This window comes from Ylistrum balloti, unplaced genomic scaffold (genome assembly GCF_031769215.1).
Source record: "Ylistrum balloti isolate Yb309-2 unplaced genomic scaffold, AGI_CSIRO_Ybal_v1 Utg370638, whole genome shotgun sequence".
NCBI classification, from domain to species: Eukaryota; Metazoa; Mollusca; class Bivalvia; order Pectinida; family Pectinidae; genus Ylistrum; species Ylistrum balloti.
Window position 1 is genome coordinate 165,490 of NW_026782389.1, and position 20,990 is coordinate 186,479.

The 20,990-nt window shown below is 33.6% G+C and overlaps 1 protein-coding gene across 1 annotated transcript in view; it reads right to left on the reverse strand.

The window, feature by feature from the left end:
• LOC132557186 (uncharacterized) overlaps nucleotides 1-20,990 on the reverse strand; it is a 66,912-nt gene that overhangs the window by 7,081 nt on the left and 38,841 nt on the right. Inside the window, exons 5-16 of the mRNA XM_060221683.1 lie at nucleotides 18,933-18,956; nucleotides 15,506-15,742; nucleotides 15,170-15,244; nucleotides 14,645-14,840; nucleotides 13,789-13,922; nucleotides 13,067-13,233; nucleotides 3,394-5,911; nucleotides 3,165-3,185; nucleotides 2,059-2,132; nucleotides 1,526-1,612; nucleotides 560-786; nucleotides 56-195 (exon numbers count right to left, since the gene is read on the reverse strand). Coding sequence (XP_060077666.1) covers nucleotides 56-195; nucleotides 560-786; nucleotides 1,526-1,612; nucleotides 2,059-2,132; nucleotides 3,165-3,185; nucleotides 3,394-5,911; nucleotides 13,067-13,233; nucleotides 13,789-13,922; nucleotides 14,645-14,840; nucleotides 15,170-15,244; nucleotides 15,506-15,742; nucleotides 18,933-18,956 — 3,900 coding nt within the window. The remainder of the gene's footprint in view (nucleotides 1-55; nucleotides 196-559; nucleotides 787-1,525; nucleotides 1,613-2,058; nucleotides 2,133-3,164; nucleotides 3,186-3,393; nucleotides 5,912-13,066; nucleotides 13,234-13,788; nucleotides 13,923-14,644; nucleotides 14,841-15,169; nucleotides 15,245-15,505; nucleotides 15,743-18,932; nucleotides 18,957-20,990) is intronic.

Sequence of the window (20,990 nt, forward strand, 5' to 3'; positions counted from 1 at the left end):
ATCCTAGAATTTACTGCAAACAATACAAAGCAGATCGTTAAAACATAGAACTTACTGTCCGAGTAGTTCTGATCAGGTCCGTAGACCTTTAGAAGTTTCCGCCTCAGCTCCTCGTTCTTCTTTTTATGCCATTCCTTATATTTCTCCCTTCTTTCCTTCTCAGCACTTTCAGCCTGGGACTGGGCTTCATCACTCCTACAGGTAAACAGAAAAGGTATATACAACATATATGTAGCTGACTACTGAAATCTGATTTGATGTAGTCGATCTGGAGTTGCAAAAACCCAATTATTTATTTGAAACATATCACAGTATGCTTTCAATACTTTCTACTTTAGAAAGGGTATTTTAAAGATTATGTATGAGTGGTAAGAAATTTCAACATTTAGAGATCCTTTTTTCTCTTGTGGTAAAAATCTGCCATATTTATCATTTACAGTGATGACTGCCAGGTCAGTTAAAAATGGATACATGAAAAATAAAGCCAGATGTGACCTGTGTTAAACTGATAAAACATATTGATGGTGTATCATTGTTAGAGTATTGCGAGAATACATACAGGGACTCCTGGAGGAGCCACTGGCGTTCCTTCTTAGTTGAATTGCCAGACTTGAGACGTTCCGTAACGTCTCGGCGGAAATCGTTCTGGAGCTGGTCATTCACTTTCTTAGCTTCAGTGAGACTGTCTGAAGTCTTGCTGTGTACAGACTTTAACGACTCGTCTGTTTTCTTTGCCGCCTCCTTCATTCTGTCTTCTATTGATTCTCGTTCAGCCATTTCAAAGTCCTAAATCAAACCCATTTTTCCTTATCAAAATATTACACTCTTTTGTGACGTAATCACGATGTTTACGTTTGAAATTTGCATTGTAATAATGTTAAGAATAATTTTCTTTTCAAGCAAAGAAAGCAAAAAATGGCAAAATAGCATTAGTAAAATCTTGATGGATACACATGATCTCTCACTCAGTCTCTTTGTTGGTATTTTCTCAGAACCATGGAACGTTTAGAAATTTAATCATCAACACCAAGATTTGTACATGGACATGTTGGCTAAAATGTTAGTAATGCTGGTAATGCATGTGAATTGTGCAGTATACAAAAAGCTTCTCATGCTACAATTTACATCTTGTCATTAGATTGATATCAATGACTTAAAACATCTAGTGTCTGTTTCTTTACTTTCAAGTATTGTTCAGTACAATTTCAGATCAAACATTTCAGTGGGATCAAGTTATACGCATGTGTAAAAATATTGAATCTGCATATGACAGCAACTTTGAAGGGAAATATTTCTTAATTATAAAATGAATTTTTCTTAAAATACTTCCAGAACTGACAGAAAAAACACTTCCAGAGTTATTGTTTTAAATATTACTTTGCCAATTCTTGCACAATTACCGTGTCCTTTTTCGTGTGTATATCAAAAGATATTAAGATCAGTAGAAGGTGATATCATGGTCATCTGATAGGTTATAAAGACATGTAGACGTACAGGAGTCGACGCCAATAAAAACGATTATTACCTGTTTAAATCTTAATTCAGCATATCTGTTGTCCACATGACTACGTTTGGCAGAGTTTGCCGATTTCTCCGATCTAGATGGTTGTGTCTTGATAGTAGAAAAAATACAATTTTGATCAAAACTATCACTTATCAAGGTAGTGATAAAACATGTCCCTGCATCAAATTATCAGTATGAAGATTAGCATAATCATGTCCAATGTATCAACTGTTTATAGATACAACACTTACAACACGTGATACATTATTGTGATATGCAGAAGTGGTGGATCCAAGATTTTTGAAGAGGTTAGGAGGCAATGTTACACATCCTCTCTATCATTCTTTAAGCCTGGTAGAAAACATTTCTTATGGCAATTTAATTCAATGGTCGAATATCTCCCTTAATCCACCACTGTCAAACGTGAACTGATATGGACAAGATATATCAACAACTGCTGTGAAATTTCTGTGATACTTATAACAAGTGACGATCTACTGTGAATGTTATAGCAATAGTGATGTGCAGAAATACGGATACAAAAAGTTACCTACCCTGACTGTGTTGGTTGCAGATCGTAGTCCGGTCCTATCATCTTCGTAGAAATGTGAAACAAACTGGAGTTGATCTGTTAATGATGTCAAAACAAGAATTCTTCATATTACGGGGAGGTTAATGGAAGGTTTACATGTTACTGACAGAATTCCAAGGGGAGACAGTAGGTAGATATGGAAGTAAGCAAAATGTTCAGGTAACAGGTTTTACCTGGGTGTTAAACGCCATAACATCAATGTACTTACTGTTTCCTATATGATGTGTCAGTATTACTGATTATACAATAGTCATAATATTATACAACATCATTACAATATAAAAAGCTAGAATTTTACATGCACATGCAGAGAGAACTAAGCCAGAAGCTAATCAAGCAGAAGTGTACATGAACAGATGAGCAGATGTAAATACAAGTTTATTTGTAAATTTAAGGATAGAATTGATAAGATTGGTATCATATATATCACTACATGTTGGTAATGTGAACACACACACACAAATACGGTACTCAAGTGACATTTTTTAAAAAATATTTCCATGTTACGATGTAAAGGTGATCGGTGTTCTTTGACAAGACAGTGCAATGTCACAAGATATTATCTTAACCATACATATCAACAGGTGTGCATTTTCATCTCCATCCCTTAAACAGTCATTTAATATTCTGTTTTGCAACAAGCAAAAGGGGGCCGAATATTGAATTTGTTGTAGTTTTGGTGCATAAAGAAAGTTCTTAATTTCCACACATAAAAATATGTTCATGAAGTATTTTAGCGTAGGTGGATGAATTCAGTATTCAGAATGAGTTGTATATTAGTGGTATACACGAAGTTCATTTAACGTAAGTCATTTAAAGTGTAACAATGTGGTATTTGTATCAAGTTTAAAAGGAGAAACTGCATTTTTCTTGTGCTTTATGTCACTAAACTTGTATTTTCAAGCATAGAAATAATGTAAATAGACTTCTAAACGAAAATAAAAGGAAGACTGAAAATTCTAATAGTAATGCATTGATACAGCGACACTTATATGGAGAGGTAAAAAACAACAAGAGGTCAAACTCTAGTGAGCACTTCCAAATCATACTACACTCAGGTATAAATACCCTCTCTATCCTCAAAGTTATCTGAAAAAATGAGAAGCATGTAAAATATTACAAGCCAGTGACAGCTGCAACAGACCTATCCATTAACACATCATCTAGCACCCTATATTCAATATAGCAATCTAGGTAACTTCAGGGATTTCACAAATGTGCTTTTGAAAACCCTTCTTTACAAGCTGAAACAGAAAGGAACAATGGCGATCATGATTAATAACTACACATGACTTACCTCGGAGGTAACCTTCCCAATCCTCGAGAACCTGTGAATCTAGCGTGCTGTCGGCATCATGTGGAGCGTTGTTTCTATATACATCCATCAGCTTGCTGAAAAGGACTACGTCGTGCATGGGACCTGTGTAGATCTGGGCACGCTTGAGTTGATGAAGCTGTCTAACCATGCGTCGCTCACTCTGATATCGACGCACACTCTCCTGTATTGAGTTAACGCACCGTCCTCCACCACGACGGGTACGTAAGATAGAGTGTTCAAGGTCATTAATTTCGTCTGAACGATCCATCTCTACAAGTCTTCCGTTCAACTGACTATCACGTTCACGGGCTAATCTCTTTTTGTCTCTGATTTGTTTGTGAACACTGACAGGTTTAGACAGCCTATCAGGATCATAAACACCGGTCACTTGGCGATTTCTTAGTCTGCGTGTTTTATTTTGTAATCTATTCTGTGCACGTTGTTTGCGAGATTTTGGTTGAGCATCAACATAATCTCTTTCATCAATATCTTCACCTGAGGAGAGGTCTGGTGAGTCACTTCTATCAAATGTTCTTTGGCGTGAGGTTTTCCGGGAACTCGTCAATAATCCCTGACTGATTCTACCATCCGTTGGAACCTTAGAAGGTGACTGTAACACACGCTGTCTGCTTTGTGGTTTCTCTTCACGACCTGTCTCCGACTCTGCTCGTGATAAACTTCTCCTTGCAGCTGCCGCTCTAAGAGCTTCTGCTTCTGATTCCGGTGAATCTTTTGGGACTTCAAATTCTCCTTCAGACTCTAAGTCTCTAGAAGCAGTCCTGACACGAGATTTAGGTTGTCGATCTGTAGATGATTCCCTACTAACCACCTGGTCACCTGATAACTCAGTCTGACTCCCACTTTGCCGTGTGTGCTGTTTCTTTGTCTGTATTCCTGTGTCAGTGGTCTTTGGTTTTTCCTTTTCTTCTCTCCGATCTGTTTGAATTCCAACTTCTTCTTTTTGAACCTCTGCAATCTCCTTCTTATTCTTGCCTGCAGATAGGGCTGCTGCTAATCCTACTCCAGCTGCACCTGCTGCTGGAGCGTGTGAATTATCCTGTGCCTCAATTCCAGTTTTAGCACCTTGCTGAGGAGTTGCAACTCTCAACCCTTTCTTATTTGCAACTTCCTTTTTCTTCCTTTCCTCTTCTTTCAGTTTTTCAGCGGCTTTTTTCTTTCTCTCCTCTTCTTTCAACCTTTCTGATTCTTTTTTCTTTCTCTCCTCTTCTTTCAACCTTTCTGATTCTTTTTTCTTTTTCTCCTCTTCTTTCAACCTTTCTGATTCTTTTTTCTTTCTCTCCTCTTCTTTCAATTTTTCTGATTCTTTTTTCTTTCTCTCCTCTTCTTTCAACCTTTCTGATTCTTTTTTCTTCTTTTCGTCTTCTTTGCTTTTTTCTTGTTTTGACCTTTTCTTCTTTTCTTCTTCTGCTAGCAATGCTGCTGCAGCTAATGCAGCAGTGTCTTTCTTTTCAACTCCTTCTTCTCCCTCTTCTTCTTCCTCTTCTTCCTCAACGGTGTCTGTTCTTCTCTTCTTACGATGAACTCTTCCTCCTGCTGTTTGAATAGGCTTCCCCTTGGATTGTTCAGTGTTGTCCTTTCCTTCCTCCTTTGTCCCGTCCTCTTCTGAAGACTCTTGTTCTGAATCTGCTTCTACACCACTGTCACCACGACTGTCTTTCTTGCTTGTTTCTTTGCTTCCTCTTCGTTTTACCTTCACAGCAGTTGCAGCTGCTGCTGCTGCTGCAATACGTGCAGCCTCGTCGTCCTGCTCAGATGATGTTTTGCTCTTTTCCCCTTCTTCTTCTTTGTGGTCTCCCTTTCCTTCTTTTTCTTCCTCTTCTCCCTCAGTTTCCTCCTCCTTTTCTTCTTTTCCTTTTCTTTTAGCACCAACACCAGACTTGCCCAGTGGTACAGTTTTATCTACAATATCCTTCTCCTCGTCCTCCTCCTCTGGTTGGCTTGTTTTTCTGTCTTTTTCTGAATCCTTCTCTTCCTCGGTTTTTCCTTTTGTTTTCTTCTTTTTGTCTGTTTCTTTATCTTTACCCTTTTTGTCTTTGGCTTTGAGACCTACACCAGCAGCTACTAATGGTTTCACTCCCGGATCTTTTGCATCTTCTTCATCCTCATCTTCCTCTCCATCTGATTTCTGTTCACCTTTTTCCTTCTTTTCTGTTTCTTTGTCTTTCTTTTCTGTTTCTTTGTCTTTTCCGCCCTTGTCTTTATCACCTTTTCCTCCTTTTTTTCCTTTGGAAGGGGAAGTAACTGGAGTCAAAATTACATCTCCCTTTTTGTCGTGCTCAGCTTGTTCCTCCTTTTCTCTCTCTTCTGGTGTACTCTCAAGTGTGAGCACACTACGGCGTGATTTAGCGGACTTCGACTCCCGTTTCCCAGATTTGTCGAAATCCGTGGAAGAGTTCCCACCTTTGCCCTTGATATAGTCAGCTGTCTCTTGATTTCCCTTCACTACAGCTGCATCGTAAGGTGTGTATGTCTTGTCCTGTAACATACAAAGGGAATTACGTATATGACAAAGGTGAGATAAAGTAAATGATATCCGTAAGTTGTAAAATTATCTAATGAGTCATGAAATATCCAAGATAAAAAGAGTATCCATTCATTTATAAACTAAACATTTTTTTATAAAATAATGATCTAGATTAGATAGATACTTGAGTAAAAGCTTTGTATAACATAAATGTTAGTGAGTATTGATTTTGGTTGAAGCCTAAGACATAATTTCAAATGTAAAAAATTCTGTGGTTATCACAACAGAAGTGAACACAATTTTTATATGAAGTCTGATTCATTGCATTTGATTTCGTAGTTTTACCTTTTGCAACAAAATGGCAATAGTTTTTACGTAACAAACATGTTACATAGTGGTTTTCATAAAAATGGACGACAAACATTTTCATTTACATCTTTACAGTGCTATAAAAAGATTCTTGTTTTTAAAGAAGACAATGCTTTAATAAACTATTCCAGCTGACAATTACAGTCACCTCCTCTGGTGGCTATTAAAGTTTGTAGTCTGATCACACCATTTAGTGTTAAACGCATGGTAACACCAACATGATTCAGTACCTAGGAGGCAACCTGTAAGACATTATCAGGAAGGCAGAAATATTCAAATACCAAGAAAATGAAGACACCTGAGAAAGAATTATTGTGGTACTCAAGACACATGCATCTGAAACACATATACAAAAGTATTCTAAAGTCAAGGATCATTAAAACACATTTCTCCTTCGGGAAAGGAACTTGATACCATAACAATCTGATTATGTGAGAAAGACTGGTTGCCAAACAAATCAAACTGGAGTAACCATGTCAAACCTTGGCCTAGTATTACCTGTTACACTGACACCTTAATTCATTGATTTCCCTGAGTAGAGATTCTGTCAGATAAGAAACAGAGATATTTTATCAGGTATGCTTATTGATCAACCTGTAGGGGGTTAGTTTTAATCAATAACACCAACAGACAAAACTATTACACATATAGATATTGAATGTTCACTTCAGTAAGTCCATATATGCAAGCAACATGATTTACTGTGATTGATTGCAACATATACTCTAAGTTCTGTGTCTGATTCCTACATATACATTTTTAGTTTTCTTTTTTTTTCCTTAATCAAATAAGTTTGGTCTTGACAAACACACCAGGAGCAGGTATATGAACACACCTACATACTGTAGCAAAAATCTCATAAATCACACATGTTATATATATGTTAACACTGTAATTATTGATCACTATTTAATTAAGCATGAACAAATAGCATGACTATTGTTTATAAATACATTCCTGGTGTGGGCTTTCTCTCACTGGGGTGCTAGGTTCCTATATAACAGCTTAGCGTAAATACATCAAAACATTTATCACCAACAATTAAAGTACATTTCTCTCATTATAGTAATATATAGAATGGTACCAGTATAAGGAAAAAGTCATTTTAAAACAAGACTGTTTCAATGGCTACCTATAGTTCATAGTCTCTGATGATATAAAGATATTGGTATATTTAGTTAACTCTACAATAATCACATATTCATCGTTGTTAATCTGAACAATTAAGCAATATTAGTTATGTCTAAATACAATTACTGTGTAATAGTAAATCCTATTTCACAAATATTACCTGTTATCACTATTTACATATCTCTATGAATCCTGAAGCAGGTGCACTAGAGCAAATTCTCATTGCCTTATCCAGGCAAAATGCTAAAGACCTAACATTTTAAAAGCTTGTACAAAGAGGCTTTTCTTCCTTGGTCAACATTGAAGGTGGATATGTGACCAACCATTCTGACTACTAGTAAATGAATACAGGATTTACAATTAAATTGAAGATAAATTGAACTCTACTTTGAGTAATACATGTTCTTATTACCTTTCAATTATAGCAATACATTGAATGCTTTGTAATCACCTATACACAACCAAATGTGCTTAGCGTATACCCACAAGTAATCTCAAATTTTTAATACCAAATTTAATCTTTTTACTAAATCAAATATACAGTATCAAAGATTAATGACAGAATGCATTAGTAGTTCACTGAAGGAATATTTATTTGACTTTTTAATCGAACCTGATTGAGAAGGGAGACATTTTACTCAGGGTACAGTGACAGTTATATTGATGGCTTTCCCAAATGAAATAAAAGAGTAAAATAAAACACACAAGAAGACAATAAAAATCTACTTAAAGGCTGTCAATACTACATGCAATTTCCTTTAACTTAAATCCTAATAGAAAAAAATATTATGTTTCTCCTTCCTCCACCCCGCCCCATCCCTAACAACAACACTGACTCCTAACCCCGTCCCCCTTTATTTCACTTTTGTTAAACATCTAACCTGTCTATCTTTTTCCTTACCTGAAATAGCTTGTTTTATATAACATTATATCACATAAATCCTGAAACTTTGGAGTAAAACGTCGCAATCTAAATATATATATCTAAATATGGAAAATACAGCAGAACCTGAACGATGGTGAAACATGAATGTTTTAGATATGTGAAGTTAGGTAAAACTGTACCACCGCACCAATACTACAAAATATATGTATCAATATTATATACACTAATCGGGACTCTGGACTCTCATGTACATTCCACATTTGGTATCAAATATTGGTATACGGGGCATTATCTTTCAGTAAGAATAGTTAGTACAGAACTGTATGGCACAAAACCATTCAACTGTATTTTTACTTTCTTTTACAGTTTATAATAAGGTGACAAAGTTATAGTCTTTGCTTTACTGTATAATTTAATAATGTGACATCATAGACCCAAAATCAAGTATATCTAGTGACTTTATGCCACAATATCAATGGACTACTAAGGAAGAAACACTATAAACATGTCCCAAAATACTGATGATATTTTTTTCACCTGGACCCATTCAGAAGAGAAACTTATCTTTGAAATGACAGAGTGTATTACCCAACTCACATGACCAACGTCACCACAGAAATCAGTAAAACAGATAATTTTTACACACTATTACGTTTCTGAACATCATTATAGGCACTGATTATTTTCTGTACTTAATCCATCCTCTTTGTTCCACATCTTCCCCTGCCCAATTTATTGTTACAGTAAGACTATAAACGTGCCTTTGAAATACACAATAACAACCAAACTTAAGAGCTTACTGATTCATTATCTTTTAGTTAGAAACACAAGAGTTACTATAAAAACAAAAAGATTATCAGGTAACTTCATCACATGTGCTGTATCACTGACTACAACAATGATGTAGAGTTATTGCAATACCAATACATACCTGTTGTATGGTCTACTGTATGTAACACCTATATCATTGTCACCTGGACACATATACTCACACTGACACCACACAAGTCTGTTAGATACTCTTCAAATCTTAAAGGTAAATATGGCCGTATTCAAAATCCACTATCCAAACATATTATTTACTTGAGGACACCCAAACTCCTCGATCCACGAAGTATCCACATTAGTCTGTGTATTGGGAGAATTTTATACGAGTGCCATCGGAAGCCTGTTATTGTCAAACCTACTTCCTATTGAGCTCTATAATACACAATATCTGCCTCACACAAATGGTGTATATGATATAGAATTGGTCGACTGACTGTGAGGAACAACTATACTTAAACATATAAAAGACAGTGTTTACTAATCCTGGTCCTCAGAAATGAATTTACAAATATAAATTAGATTTCTTTTCTTGAACCTTCAGGTGAGCTGTTGTGAGAAATCCTTTGGTATGTATTGTAGTAACACCATGAAAGGACTAGCTCATGGCAGCATTCCTATTTCATGGCTGTCATCTGTGCATGAATTCTGTCTCAACAACATATCAGTTTGGAGCTGTTGACAGATTTTAATTTTTGAATATGATGAGAGAAGATTGGAGATACATGTTGGCCTATCAGAGTGAATGGTTCTGTCATGGATCAAGACATTAGATCAACCAGAACACAGACATTGGGACCTAAATAACATACATAATACATATCTCTAGTCGATCAATTACATCTAAAGTAGAGAATTAGACACAACATATTTTTAAATGTACAGTTAAACAACATGAATACCACCCTCAATGAATATGCTTACAAACGAGATAATTAACCAATCAATTTGAGCTGGCGTCGTTATGTGTACTTTAATCAGTTTGGTTCACTTTAAACAGTATCTATATCCTCATTTATTCTCGTTTCATGTTTTGATAATATCACCTTCCTTACCAAGTTTGTTCTTTCCTAACATGTTTACCTATGGCAGTCCTGGATTTATAACCTTTGGATGAGTTTAGAATCACAAAACAGTGTACTATGTTGTCTGTAAGTCCAATGTCAGGTTGACAGAACTAGAGACACATTGGAACTACATAGGTTTAGGCTAAACACAAACCACTGTTTAAAACAATCAGGCGTGACAGAAACAATACCCAGATAGAAACACAACAGACATTTGATAACAACCCTAAATGACCATAATATAAATCCATAATATATCTTCTATACTTGATCTTGCTTTTTGGAGAACATTGTTTTAAAATGAATGTTTTGAAAACCCTTGTTGACCCGTAAATGCTATACAAAAGGCTACACTAACAGATTCTATGTAAATGTGAGTGGTGTTATTGACAGCCATTAGTATGTAGTAGTCTGTCTGGAGGTATGTTCAATACTCACTATAGTAAAACCATATACTGGTCTGAATCCCCTAAACTCAATCAACCACTACAACATTCATGGCTTTTTAGACTGCCTCAATAACTTACCAAATTCTGCTCCAATTTGGCAGGTATAGTACTCCAATCTTCACTATCTTGTGTTACCTCATAACCTTTGGAATGGATTAGATTTAACACCTGGGAATTTTCCAAGTGATAATCCATTGTAATAATTTCTATATTTTAACACTGCGCTGGTATAAGTACATGTAACAATGCACTGTGCATGCATGAGACAAAAAAAACCATCATTTTAGCCAGTCCAGTGTAACCAAAGGAAATTTATAGCAGGTATACCACAACCAGAAAACAACCTTTCTGATTTACAAATAGACAGTTGTCCACCTGGACAAACAATACATTCATATCATATAATAGTTCATTTATAAATATTGTATAAAATACAATTAAATGTAAAATTTCAATATCTATATCGAATATCAATTTGAAGATCAAAAGAAAACATCAAAATAAACCGTGATTTACAGTAGACATTATAAAACCAATACATGGACATCAAAAAAGAAATATCATCCACTTGAAATTGAAGTCACACAAAGAACATCTTTTTTGTGATCTATATTAAGAAATTTATCAATGATATTTCTATTATGGTCACAACAACACAGGTCTATTGTTCAGGGTATTTTTACACATAAAACTACAAAGTATACCTGTTATAACTTTACACAAAGGGATGAAATGTAGTAGATTTACACTCAAAGGTGCTTTGTATATCTCTATTTACAATGTGTTTAAACATGATGTCTTAAGTCCTAACATTGAAATCAGATATCATTCAAATATCTTAAGAATTCTAGCAATTAAAACAAGAGGTACATAGGGCCTGTATTGCTCACCTGGTTTAGTTTGCTAAAATTTATTTGTTTTAATTAAAAGTGTTTAAAGCACTTGTTTCTATTTCCCTGTAAAAGGCTTGACCCTCCACCAAAAGGGGGTTAGATGCAGCTGTTTGTAAATAACAAAGTTCTCTTCAACAAATATGTCTTCAGTTCCAAAATAATAAAGATTTTAAAGAATATACACTGTGTCAACTATTTGGCCTTGGCCCTCTGGTCCCAATGGACTGAAATCCACTGTTCATACAAAATGTATTCCTTTTTCCCAAAGCAATTAATAGATTTTCCATATCGGGCCCCGTCCATCTAGCCCCAGTCGAGGGAAGACCCACCATTTACACAAATTGGTTAATCTTTCCCCAAGGGTGCTTCAGATCAAATTTTATTAATCTGCTGAGTTGTTCAAGAACAGTTGCAATATATAGTAAAAGGTGACAGACGACAAGCACCGGATGCTCGACGGACACTGGACAGATATCAGATGCAGTATCCCTACAGCTCACTTGGCCCTTTGGGCCAGCTGAGCTAAAATATGGTTAAAATGATATACCAATTAACATTCAATATTTGTTTAAATACTTTTATAATTTGGTGGCTGTAGATTAACAAAGAAAATAAATGCAATGAAGAAGATTTCAAAGAATGAAAATCAATATATAACAATCATTTGGTACCCACGAAAGATTTTATCTTTTTCCTTTTTTTTTAAAAAGGAGAAACAAGAGCATTTTCAGATTTACACATAAGTTATTTTGATATTAGAAAACTCTAACAACAACTGGTAGGTGTTTTTATGTTGAAGTGTAAAAGATTGAATTGGTTTAATATGGCCAATTAAGTTATGGTGCATTCTCAAAGAATGATATAGAGAACAAAATATGATATCTAGTATCACAAGTTCAACCAAATAAACTCAAACCAATACTTCGGGTCATTACAGTGTGAACAGTACAATATTCTGAAGGACTTCAATACATTACAAAGAACAAAAACACCACTAGAAATACCATTGTAACTGATCAATACCATACTCTTGATATGTCACTTCATTAGAAATTGCTGAAATGATCTCTAACCTTCACCTCGAAGACAAAGTGGTCACCTTTACCTGCTAGTTAATTCACAATGAGATTTTCGGGAGAGCCTTGTGCTTTACATTGCAGTAAACAATGTACTTTTAGCTAGAAGAAAGTTTCTATTTGGTTCAGTGACTGAAATGTATTAAGTCATCTCTGAAATCAATATGATAGGAATTAATTTATCTACAGCAAATCACTTTCGATCTGACTGATTGAAATGTGAGTCTTACAATTTTTTATGTGCTGATGGCAATTTTGGAAACAAAATAATTTTGAGAAGGAATTTACTTCCTTGCACAAAGTCTGAACAACTAAACTCCACTGATTTGTTCCTGTAAAATACCTAGTAAAGATATAACAAACACAATTATGTACTACATTAGTCAAGGAGGGACAGTTTGTCTCTTAAAGCCCTAACTGTTTACCCATGAACCAGCCTTTATGTATGTAAGAGCAAAAAGACCTAATTACCTTGTGGATCATTGTGGCATTTTTGTCAGCACCATTATCAATTAGGAGTTTACAGAGAGGCAGGTTGTTGACTATGGCAGCTATATGTAGACAGGTGCGACCTCCCTTGTTTGGTAAATTCACAGCATTAGGGTCATTCTTCCACTTCAAAAGATACTTCACTACATCTGTCAAGCAAATTATAGTTAGAGATAAAAAATTGATTTTTCTTACATTTTGCTCCCCTCCAAAACTCAAGTTTATTTACTTTCTTAATACATGTATCCTTACATACAGAGCTATCTCAAAATGTCAGTAGAGGGGTTTCTAAACTTCATGTTCATTAGCTCACTACAAACTGAGCTATCTGGATAAAACCTTATAACATATAACATTTAATGCAGACTCTCTATAAAAACTCTGCTAAAGAAAAATTTGAATCATATCTCAATATCCTGAATGTTCCTTTTCATATTAAGTTTAATGAAAAAGAATGTCTAACTCTTGTACAAAATGTATAACATTTGTGGAATTTCACATCAGATTCATCAAATTTATGTTTTAAATCAATAACATGATACTTTTTTTAATGATTTCTCTTGTCTTGTAGATGATAAAATCAGTTTAAATTTAGACCAACCACAAATTAACATTATCAGTAATATCTAGAAATTCTAAAAGAATTCAGGAATTAATTAACCCTGTCATATATTCTCATTTTCTCCAGAGTGATTGCTACTCACCACAGAATCCCCCCTGAGCAGCCTCGTGGATGGGGCAGTCCTCACGGATGCTTGGTGACCACAGATGGGCATTATGTTTATCCAGCATCTTGACCGTATCCACACAGCCCTTAATGGCAGCACAGTGGGTAGGCCTGAATGTAAACCAGATCACATATAAGGCATTATAAATATTAAGAAAATTATTATTTACCAAGAGTCCAGAAAAAATTAAAATACCATTTATTACAGACTATACTGCCAATACTCATTGACATGTAAACTGAAATGTGAGTAAATTATGAAGAGATACAGGAGTTAACTCCCTTGAACAAAAAAATCATAGTCTGTATTAAAAGTTGTCTCCCTTATATAGATTTGGGAGAATCCATGTCCATATTACATTGTATTTGGACCAAGAAACAGATGGATTGACAATATCCATTTAGATTTTCTGTCCTCTCATGATCACAGATAGCAAAGGAATATTTATTCTAAGTATTGATGACCAATTAACAGATCTAATATATACAACTTCTAACACAAAGGGTCCATTGATGCATGAGTATAAACATCAATAATATCACTCAAAAATGTCATGAAAAAACAGACTGTAATACTTTTCATCAGAACTAAATAATTCTTTACTATGATTCAGTAAGTTCTATGATAAACAGAACCTTATCTTGTTCCAATTAGATATCTAAATTTGTCTGATATTCATGAAAATTATTTTGACATTACAAAAGAATCCTAAGCAATGTGATTCAATAGATATATTGTGTCCAAACTTCTTATCTCTATATTATGAATAAAGCTCCCAAAAATAGGTCACACCAATACTCAAGAAGGCTGAAGCCTTGTAGTGGTCACTTACGTCCTTCCACGGTTGTCCTGGTGGTTGGGATTGGAACCAAATTTGAGGAGGGCCTTGGTGCAGTCCTTGTTGCCAAGGGTGATAGCGTAGAACAGTGCTGTACAATTGTTTTTGTCTGCCAGATCAACATCGGCTCCAAGATTTTTTAGAGTCTCTATACACTTGACATGACCTCGTGATGCTGCACAATGCAGAGCTGAGGACACAATGAGACAAACTTTAAAACAATAGTTTCAGAAAACAAATCATTATGTCGCTGCCACCATTTGATATCAACTTTATAAAGGCTGTTACTGCTATCAAAAACTCTCTATCTCATTCTATCACAAATGTATGAGATTCTGCATTAGATATAATCAATTTCTCCTTTTTTCCAAAATGCGTGTTGACCAACAAGTTTTAGCACGATCAATATTTTTCTGATCACTAAACTGAGAATTTTTGGTAACATTATTTTTTTGTATCTAAAATAATTTCCATTCTGATGTTTAATTCCTTTTTGATATTCATGTCAAAACATTTTACCTGAGAGTCCATCTTTGTCTATAGCATTGACATCTGCTCCAGCCTTCACCAATAACTTACAAGACTCCGAATTTCCTACAATAAACAAACGGTCAAATTTACAGACATGGAGAAGATAGAAATGATACTAACACTGTTATTTACACTAATTGTTTACATTTATAATCCATTGAAAGTCACCTAAAATATCCATTGTACACATGTCAATATAAAAAAATCAAATACATGTTATTATACAAAATACATTTCCTTAATATTGTAGCATCATTTTGGTAAACTTACAACAATTTTAAACAAAGTGGCATTTAATAAAAACTAATTATGATGATTGTATACCAGCACTTGCTGCCCAAAGTAAAGGTTGGCGACCATCTTTGTCTAGGACGTCCATTGGCACTCCATTTTCGATGAGTTTCCTAAGGACTTTTTCACCTATCTTAGGATCAGTGTGACCATTCTCTTTCCCATTCATCTGGGCAGCATAGTGTATAGGGAATGCCTCATGACTGTCTGCCCTTGACACGTCTGCTCCATTCTCCAGTAAAATCTCCAGGACCTCCAGGTGACCACACACTGTAAAACACAAATTATCTCCCCTTATTTCTAACCTCTGTATATCATATTAGCAAGGATTATACTGCCATAACTTCAGGTTTTTTGGAAGTTTTCAATCATCAAACTTATGTTATGAACTAATGGGATGCGTTCTATATATATAATATTGTATCTACATATATAAGCTCTCTTTCTATACACAATTTTTCATATTTTGGAACATTATCTTCAGGTTTGTAATGTCAACAGAACAGATGTTCTTATACTACAATCAGTAGAAGATCAGAGTGTGACATTTCCATGACTACACCGTCACCTTCATCAGACAAATGATTTTCTTTTCTACCAATTTATTCATAAAGAACTATATCTTATAAAATTAAGACACTAATACACAGATTTCTTCCCACAATGAAATGGTGTTAATCTCTACGGTTCCTCTGGCAATGGATAATTACCTTCAATTGATAATCTTTTAACTTTGTGCCACTTTGTTAAATTGATACTACATATGTACTTGTGTTTACACTTCAGAAATATATAAATTGTAGAATATTTACTGATTAATTTCACATTTCCTTCTCTGTGATTTTACATAGGTTAAGGTTCTCAAAACAAAATTTATGATAAATATGATTTTATATACAAAACAAATTATTTGTAGATATATCTAAGGAAAGAAAATGCAAAAATGTCTTATTGAAAGTTGCATATGAATTGTAAGTCAGTTTGTATACCAGAAAATGCAGTTTGTTTTGAATCATGTAAGGTAAACAGTTTATTATATATTGTTCATAATTTTTTTAAACATTTAATGATTTAAAAACCATTCCTATTTGATTGTCTGGTTTACAAACTACCTTCCAATTCCAGAACAAAAAGGTCTATGTTAATACAGGTCACTTAATAGTCACAGCTCTACTACATCATCGACTATTCGTTGACTGGTCCACCTATACTTCTATGGTTTGTCATCACTTTGGAGTCCCTAACTACAGCTAAAGTTAAATCCATGAAAAACACTTACACCCGAACTGTTGATTGAAACCAGTTTTGTTTTCACTGTCATTTCCCCCTAAACGTATCCTTAATTCACTTTCTATATATTTGGGTTTTTCTTTTTTTTTTTTGTCATGATCAAAATCAATCTGAAATTTGTTTATTCATTTGAAATTTATGAAACAAACCAAAAATCACATATTTAAATACTAGATCTATAAAGGAAACGTTAAAGCAATGTCCAATATACATTTGATATATTTATACAAAACTTCAGCATATTATTGTCTCAACAATTACACTTAGCTGTCTGTATTCTGAAGACACTCTCACTACATATACTATATCTCCCCAGCCTAATTCAAATTATACATATTTCTAACATGATCTTAACAATATAAGTTGATGGAATTTTATTTTAATGAAGTATATTAAAAAAAGTAATTCTCATTAATATCTAACAATGCATACATTTGATTTTAATGATAAAGCATTTGAAAATCCTCTGGATGCAGTACAGTTTTTGATAGAAAGAAACCATGTTATCCTTGCGATAGTTATAAAAGATCTGATATTGCAGCTTTCAGGTCTAAAGAATAACATTTTTATACATCTCATCATGTTAAATCTGCACATCTAAAGGACCTAAGTGACAACTTATCAACTGATTACAAGCAAGCTAATTGTAAAGAAATCACAATAGATGTGTGGGTAAAAATAGACACACAATAAAATCCAAACTAACTTTCAAAAAAGAAGAAAATGTGTAAAAAAAAACCAATAAATTAAACGAACACAGACATTACAGAAAATGTGGAATTACAATACATCATTCCGAAGATCTTTTTAATGCTTTCTAGAGAACAAAATAATCCAGATCTAATAAGTGAAATAAATTGAGGTGAATACTGAACCATGGACAACAATTACAAACAAGCTAATGACAACAGGCAAGTTGGATCTAACAACAGGTACAATGGAGTGAATTCTTCAGCACTGAAAGTTATAAATATTACCTGTGATCTTCAAATATAATCAAAATGTTTGGTCAAAACTTTCAGGTATATGTTTAAGAATTACAATTCATTTAAGAGGTGATAATAATACAATATCATTAAAAGTTGATAAAACAAGCTACTGACTATTTATCAATATTATTCTTCAACGTAAGATTCTTTAAAAGAAGAAGTGGGAAGATTGTAAGCTGACACTTGTAACCCTGAAAGTATGTCAAGGTCATTTAATTTGATTTTAACAAACATGACCATCTCTTCACACAAATAAGAATCTGTGTGTTTATTTCTTCATTAAGCAAGTAACAAGATGGTTTGCATAGCCTCAGATCTTAATACTTAATAAATTTTATTGAAGACAGTTTGTACATGATAGAGTTGTAGCATCCATTGTCTGTACATGTCTGTACTGAGACGTTTGATCATTGTAAATTATTCAGTGTCCTACTTGTTAAATATATCATAAAATATGATTCTACAAGATAACCCGACAGCTTTATTTTTCTCTTGCGAAAATAGCCTGTATTAATAAAAACTCTTTATATATACAGGTTCTATGCAGTGAGAGATCAATATATTGATTATTTACTATGTAGCTAGAGATTTCATACGAAATATTATCAGCTGATCTGTACAGCCTAAAATCACAACTGTAGAAGAAATAGAAATTTTCTGTTTGTAGGGTAATACAAGTAACTGAAGTTAGAAAGGTAAATATTTACAGAGTTCAAAGTGTCAATGATACTAAAGTTAATTGTGTGTACACAATATATACAATATGTACGTCAGATATACATCAATTAAAACATGTTAGTCTGGAAATGTGTGAAAAACTTCAATGTCTTAATGACACTAGTTTCTGTTTTATTGCAGGAAAACTCCTGTTTATATGTATTTCAGAAAGCAGAATTCAGACAATGAGATCTCACAGAATATGAAATGGATATATGACAAGTGTTGGTCAAGCATCAGCTAAGATATCAGTATAAATATTTTTAAGATTAATATAACTTTATTTTCAATCCCTAAATAATTTTGATATTTGAATAGATAAAAGGTGCATCTAAGCAATGTCACTACGGAATGGTACACATATGGTAACAAAGTCCTGGAGCACACACCACAGACTAAAAAAAATGCTATATATATATATAGAGATGAGATGCTGTTGTTGCAGGAGAGTGGTCTGCCCTTACCTTTGCGTCCTGTCATGTGATGCCCTTTGAGTGATGATTGAGGATATAAATAGATCAGTACAACACCAATAGGATGGGAGAATAAAATCACACAAATCTTCATATGATGTCATAAAATACTTAAAATTAACATACATTTTTCACATAATGTTTAATTATAGATCAAAAAATATTCAGCAATGAAAACTTACAGGAAGATTTCACACCTCAGCTGTTAGTCAAAGAAATTAGGCTATGAATTTGATGTGATAGATATAAAAATTGACAACTGACTCTTAACTGACGCCATTGTTTTTTTGTCTTTATATTTCCTGCAGTCAGATATTTTAAAGTTTTTATAAATTGCATTCATTTATTTTCATCTTTGGATTTCAATATTTCAAAACAAATAATTACCAGATGAAAGTTCAAAGTTAAAAGTGTGTCAAACTAGTAGACAATATGCATGTAGACAGGCTTTAAAAGCAGACATTAAAAAAAGATGATGTTAATTACAATTACTTGTAAACTTTCTAACACTCAGGTGAATACGATAACCATTTAAAAATATTGGAAAGTGCAAAACTTCCATCAGTTTTTAATCAGAAGTGTCAATTTGAGACACTGTTTCACATTTGTTTATTGGTGTCTTCAACAATGTTTCTCATTTACAAATGAAAAACCAAATAATAATGATGACATGACACAGGTTTTTCTAGACAAGTATCATATGACGTCATACAGTGAAATCAAATTAATCAAAAAATTACCAATAGCAATGTTTTTTCTTTGGGAAAAATAGTACTGGGTTGTTAAATTCTGGGAATTGATAACTTTACTACAAAATAATGTTACATTTTCATATACAGCTTTAAGCAAATAATGATAATAAAAATTTGAAATTTAAAATAAGAAAATTTGAAAACAAATGAAAATATTAAGATTTCAAATATATGAGAGTTATTCAAGAAAGTTTTAAAAAGTTCATAATTTTCCTATATTACTGTCAATCTTCAAAACAATGAAATTACTGGCAGAATAGAAACCAGAACATAAAGAATACACTGGTCACAAACAAAGATTGAAACAAGCTAGGATAAAAAAAATCTTTGTACACTAGCAAACTAGCAAAATCACTTTATCAAAATTAATTAAGCAAAACAAAATACAAAGATCACTGGGTATTGATTTCATCTCTAGTAAAAGTTTGAACAATTGCATTTTCTATCATACATAAAATTACTGAAATTTCTTACTGAATTCTAAAGGATATTTAAGGGAGGTAACCCACTGTTGAGGGAGTCAGATTTTATCTACAGCTAGAATTACTATTTTACATATGTTTTTGTAAATAAAACCATTGATGAAACCGCACGGTCAAAACAAAAGTTGTTTGCATAGGTAGAAGACATAGCAACAGTACGAATGAGAACACAATATGAGACTGTTATACTTGTCTGACTCAGTTCTTAGATCACAAAGCATTACTTATATTACCTACATCTGTACAGCTATCAACAAATATCAGCTTTCCATAGCATACATTATACCACCCCTGGAATTTTAAAGATTTGGATGTGGGCCTAGGGTTGGGTACTACTGATCATGGATACACAGTAAACAACCTTATGTTTGTAACGGGTGTCAAATGTATAGGTACTGAAGCCAAAATATCTCAGTGATGAGTTTTCAGGATTTTCTAGATGTTTTTCTTTTTAATTTAAAATTCAATGTACTACATAAAGTACCCTAGAAATTTCTGTTTCAAATCTGTCTTTGATTTATATCTCTTATTAGCATGCAGTGAACTTAACATCAGAATTATTACTACCTGTTAAAACCTGTTGGATGATAATGCAGAATGGTAATTAAATCAGCTGATTTTCTTCAGCCTCTGACACACCACTTACAACATAAAAAACCTAATAACATAATTTTATTTCAACAATGCTTTAAATGTGTATAAAACCAATATATATGTGGTTTGAAAAGTATAAACTGTGTAAAGGCTTTTTAAAATTTTAAATATAGATAAGATCATGCAATACCTGATGTGCTGACCAGGATAGCTTACAAGTC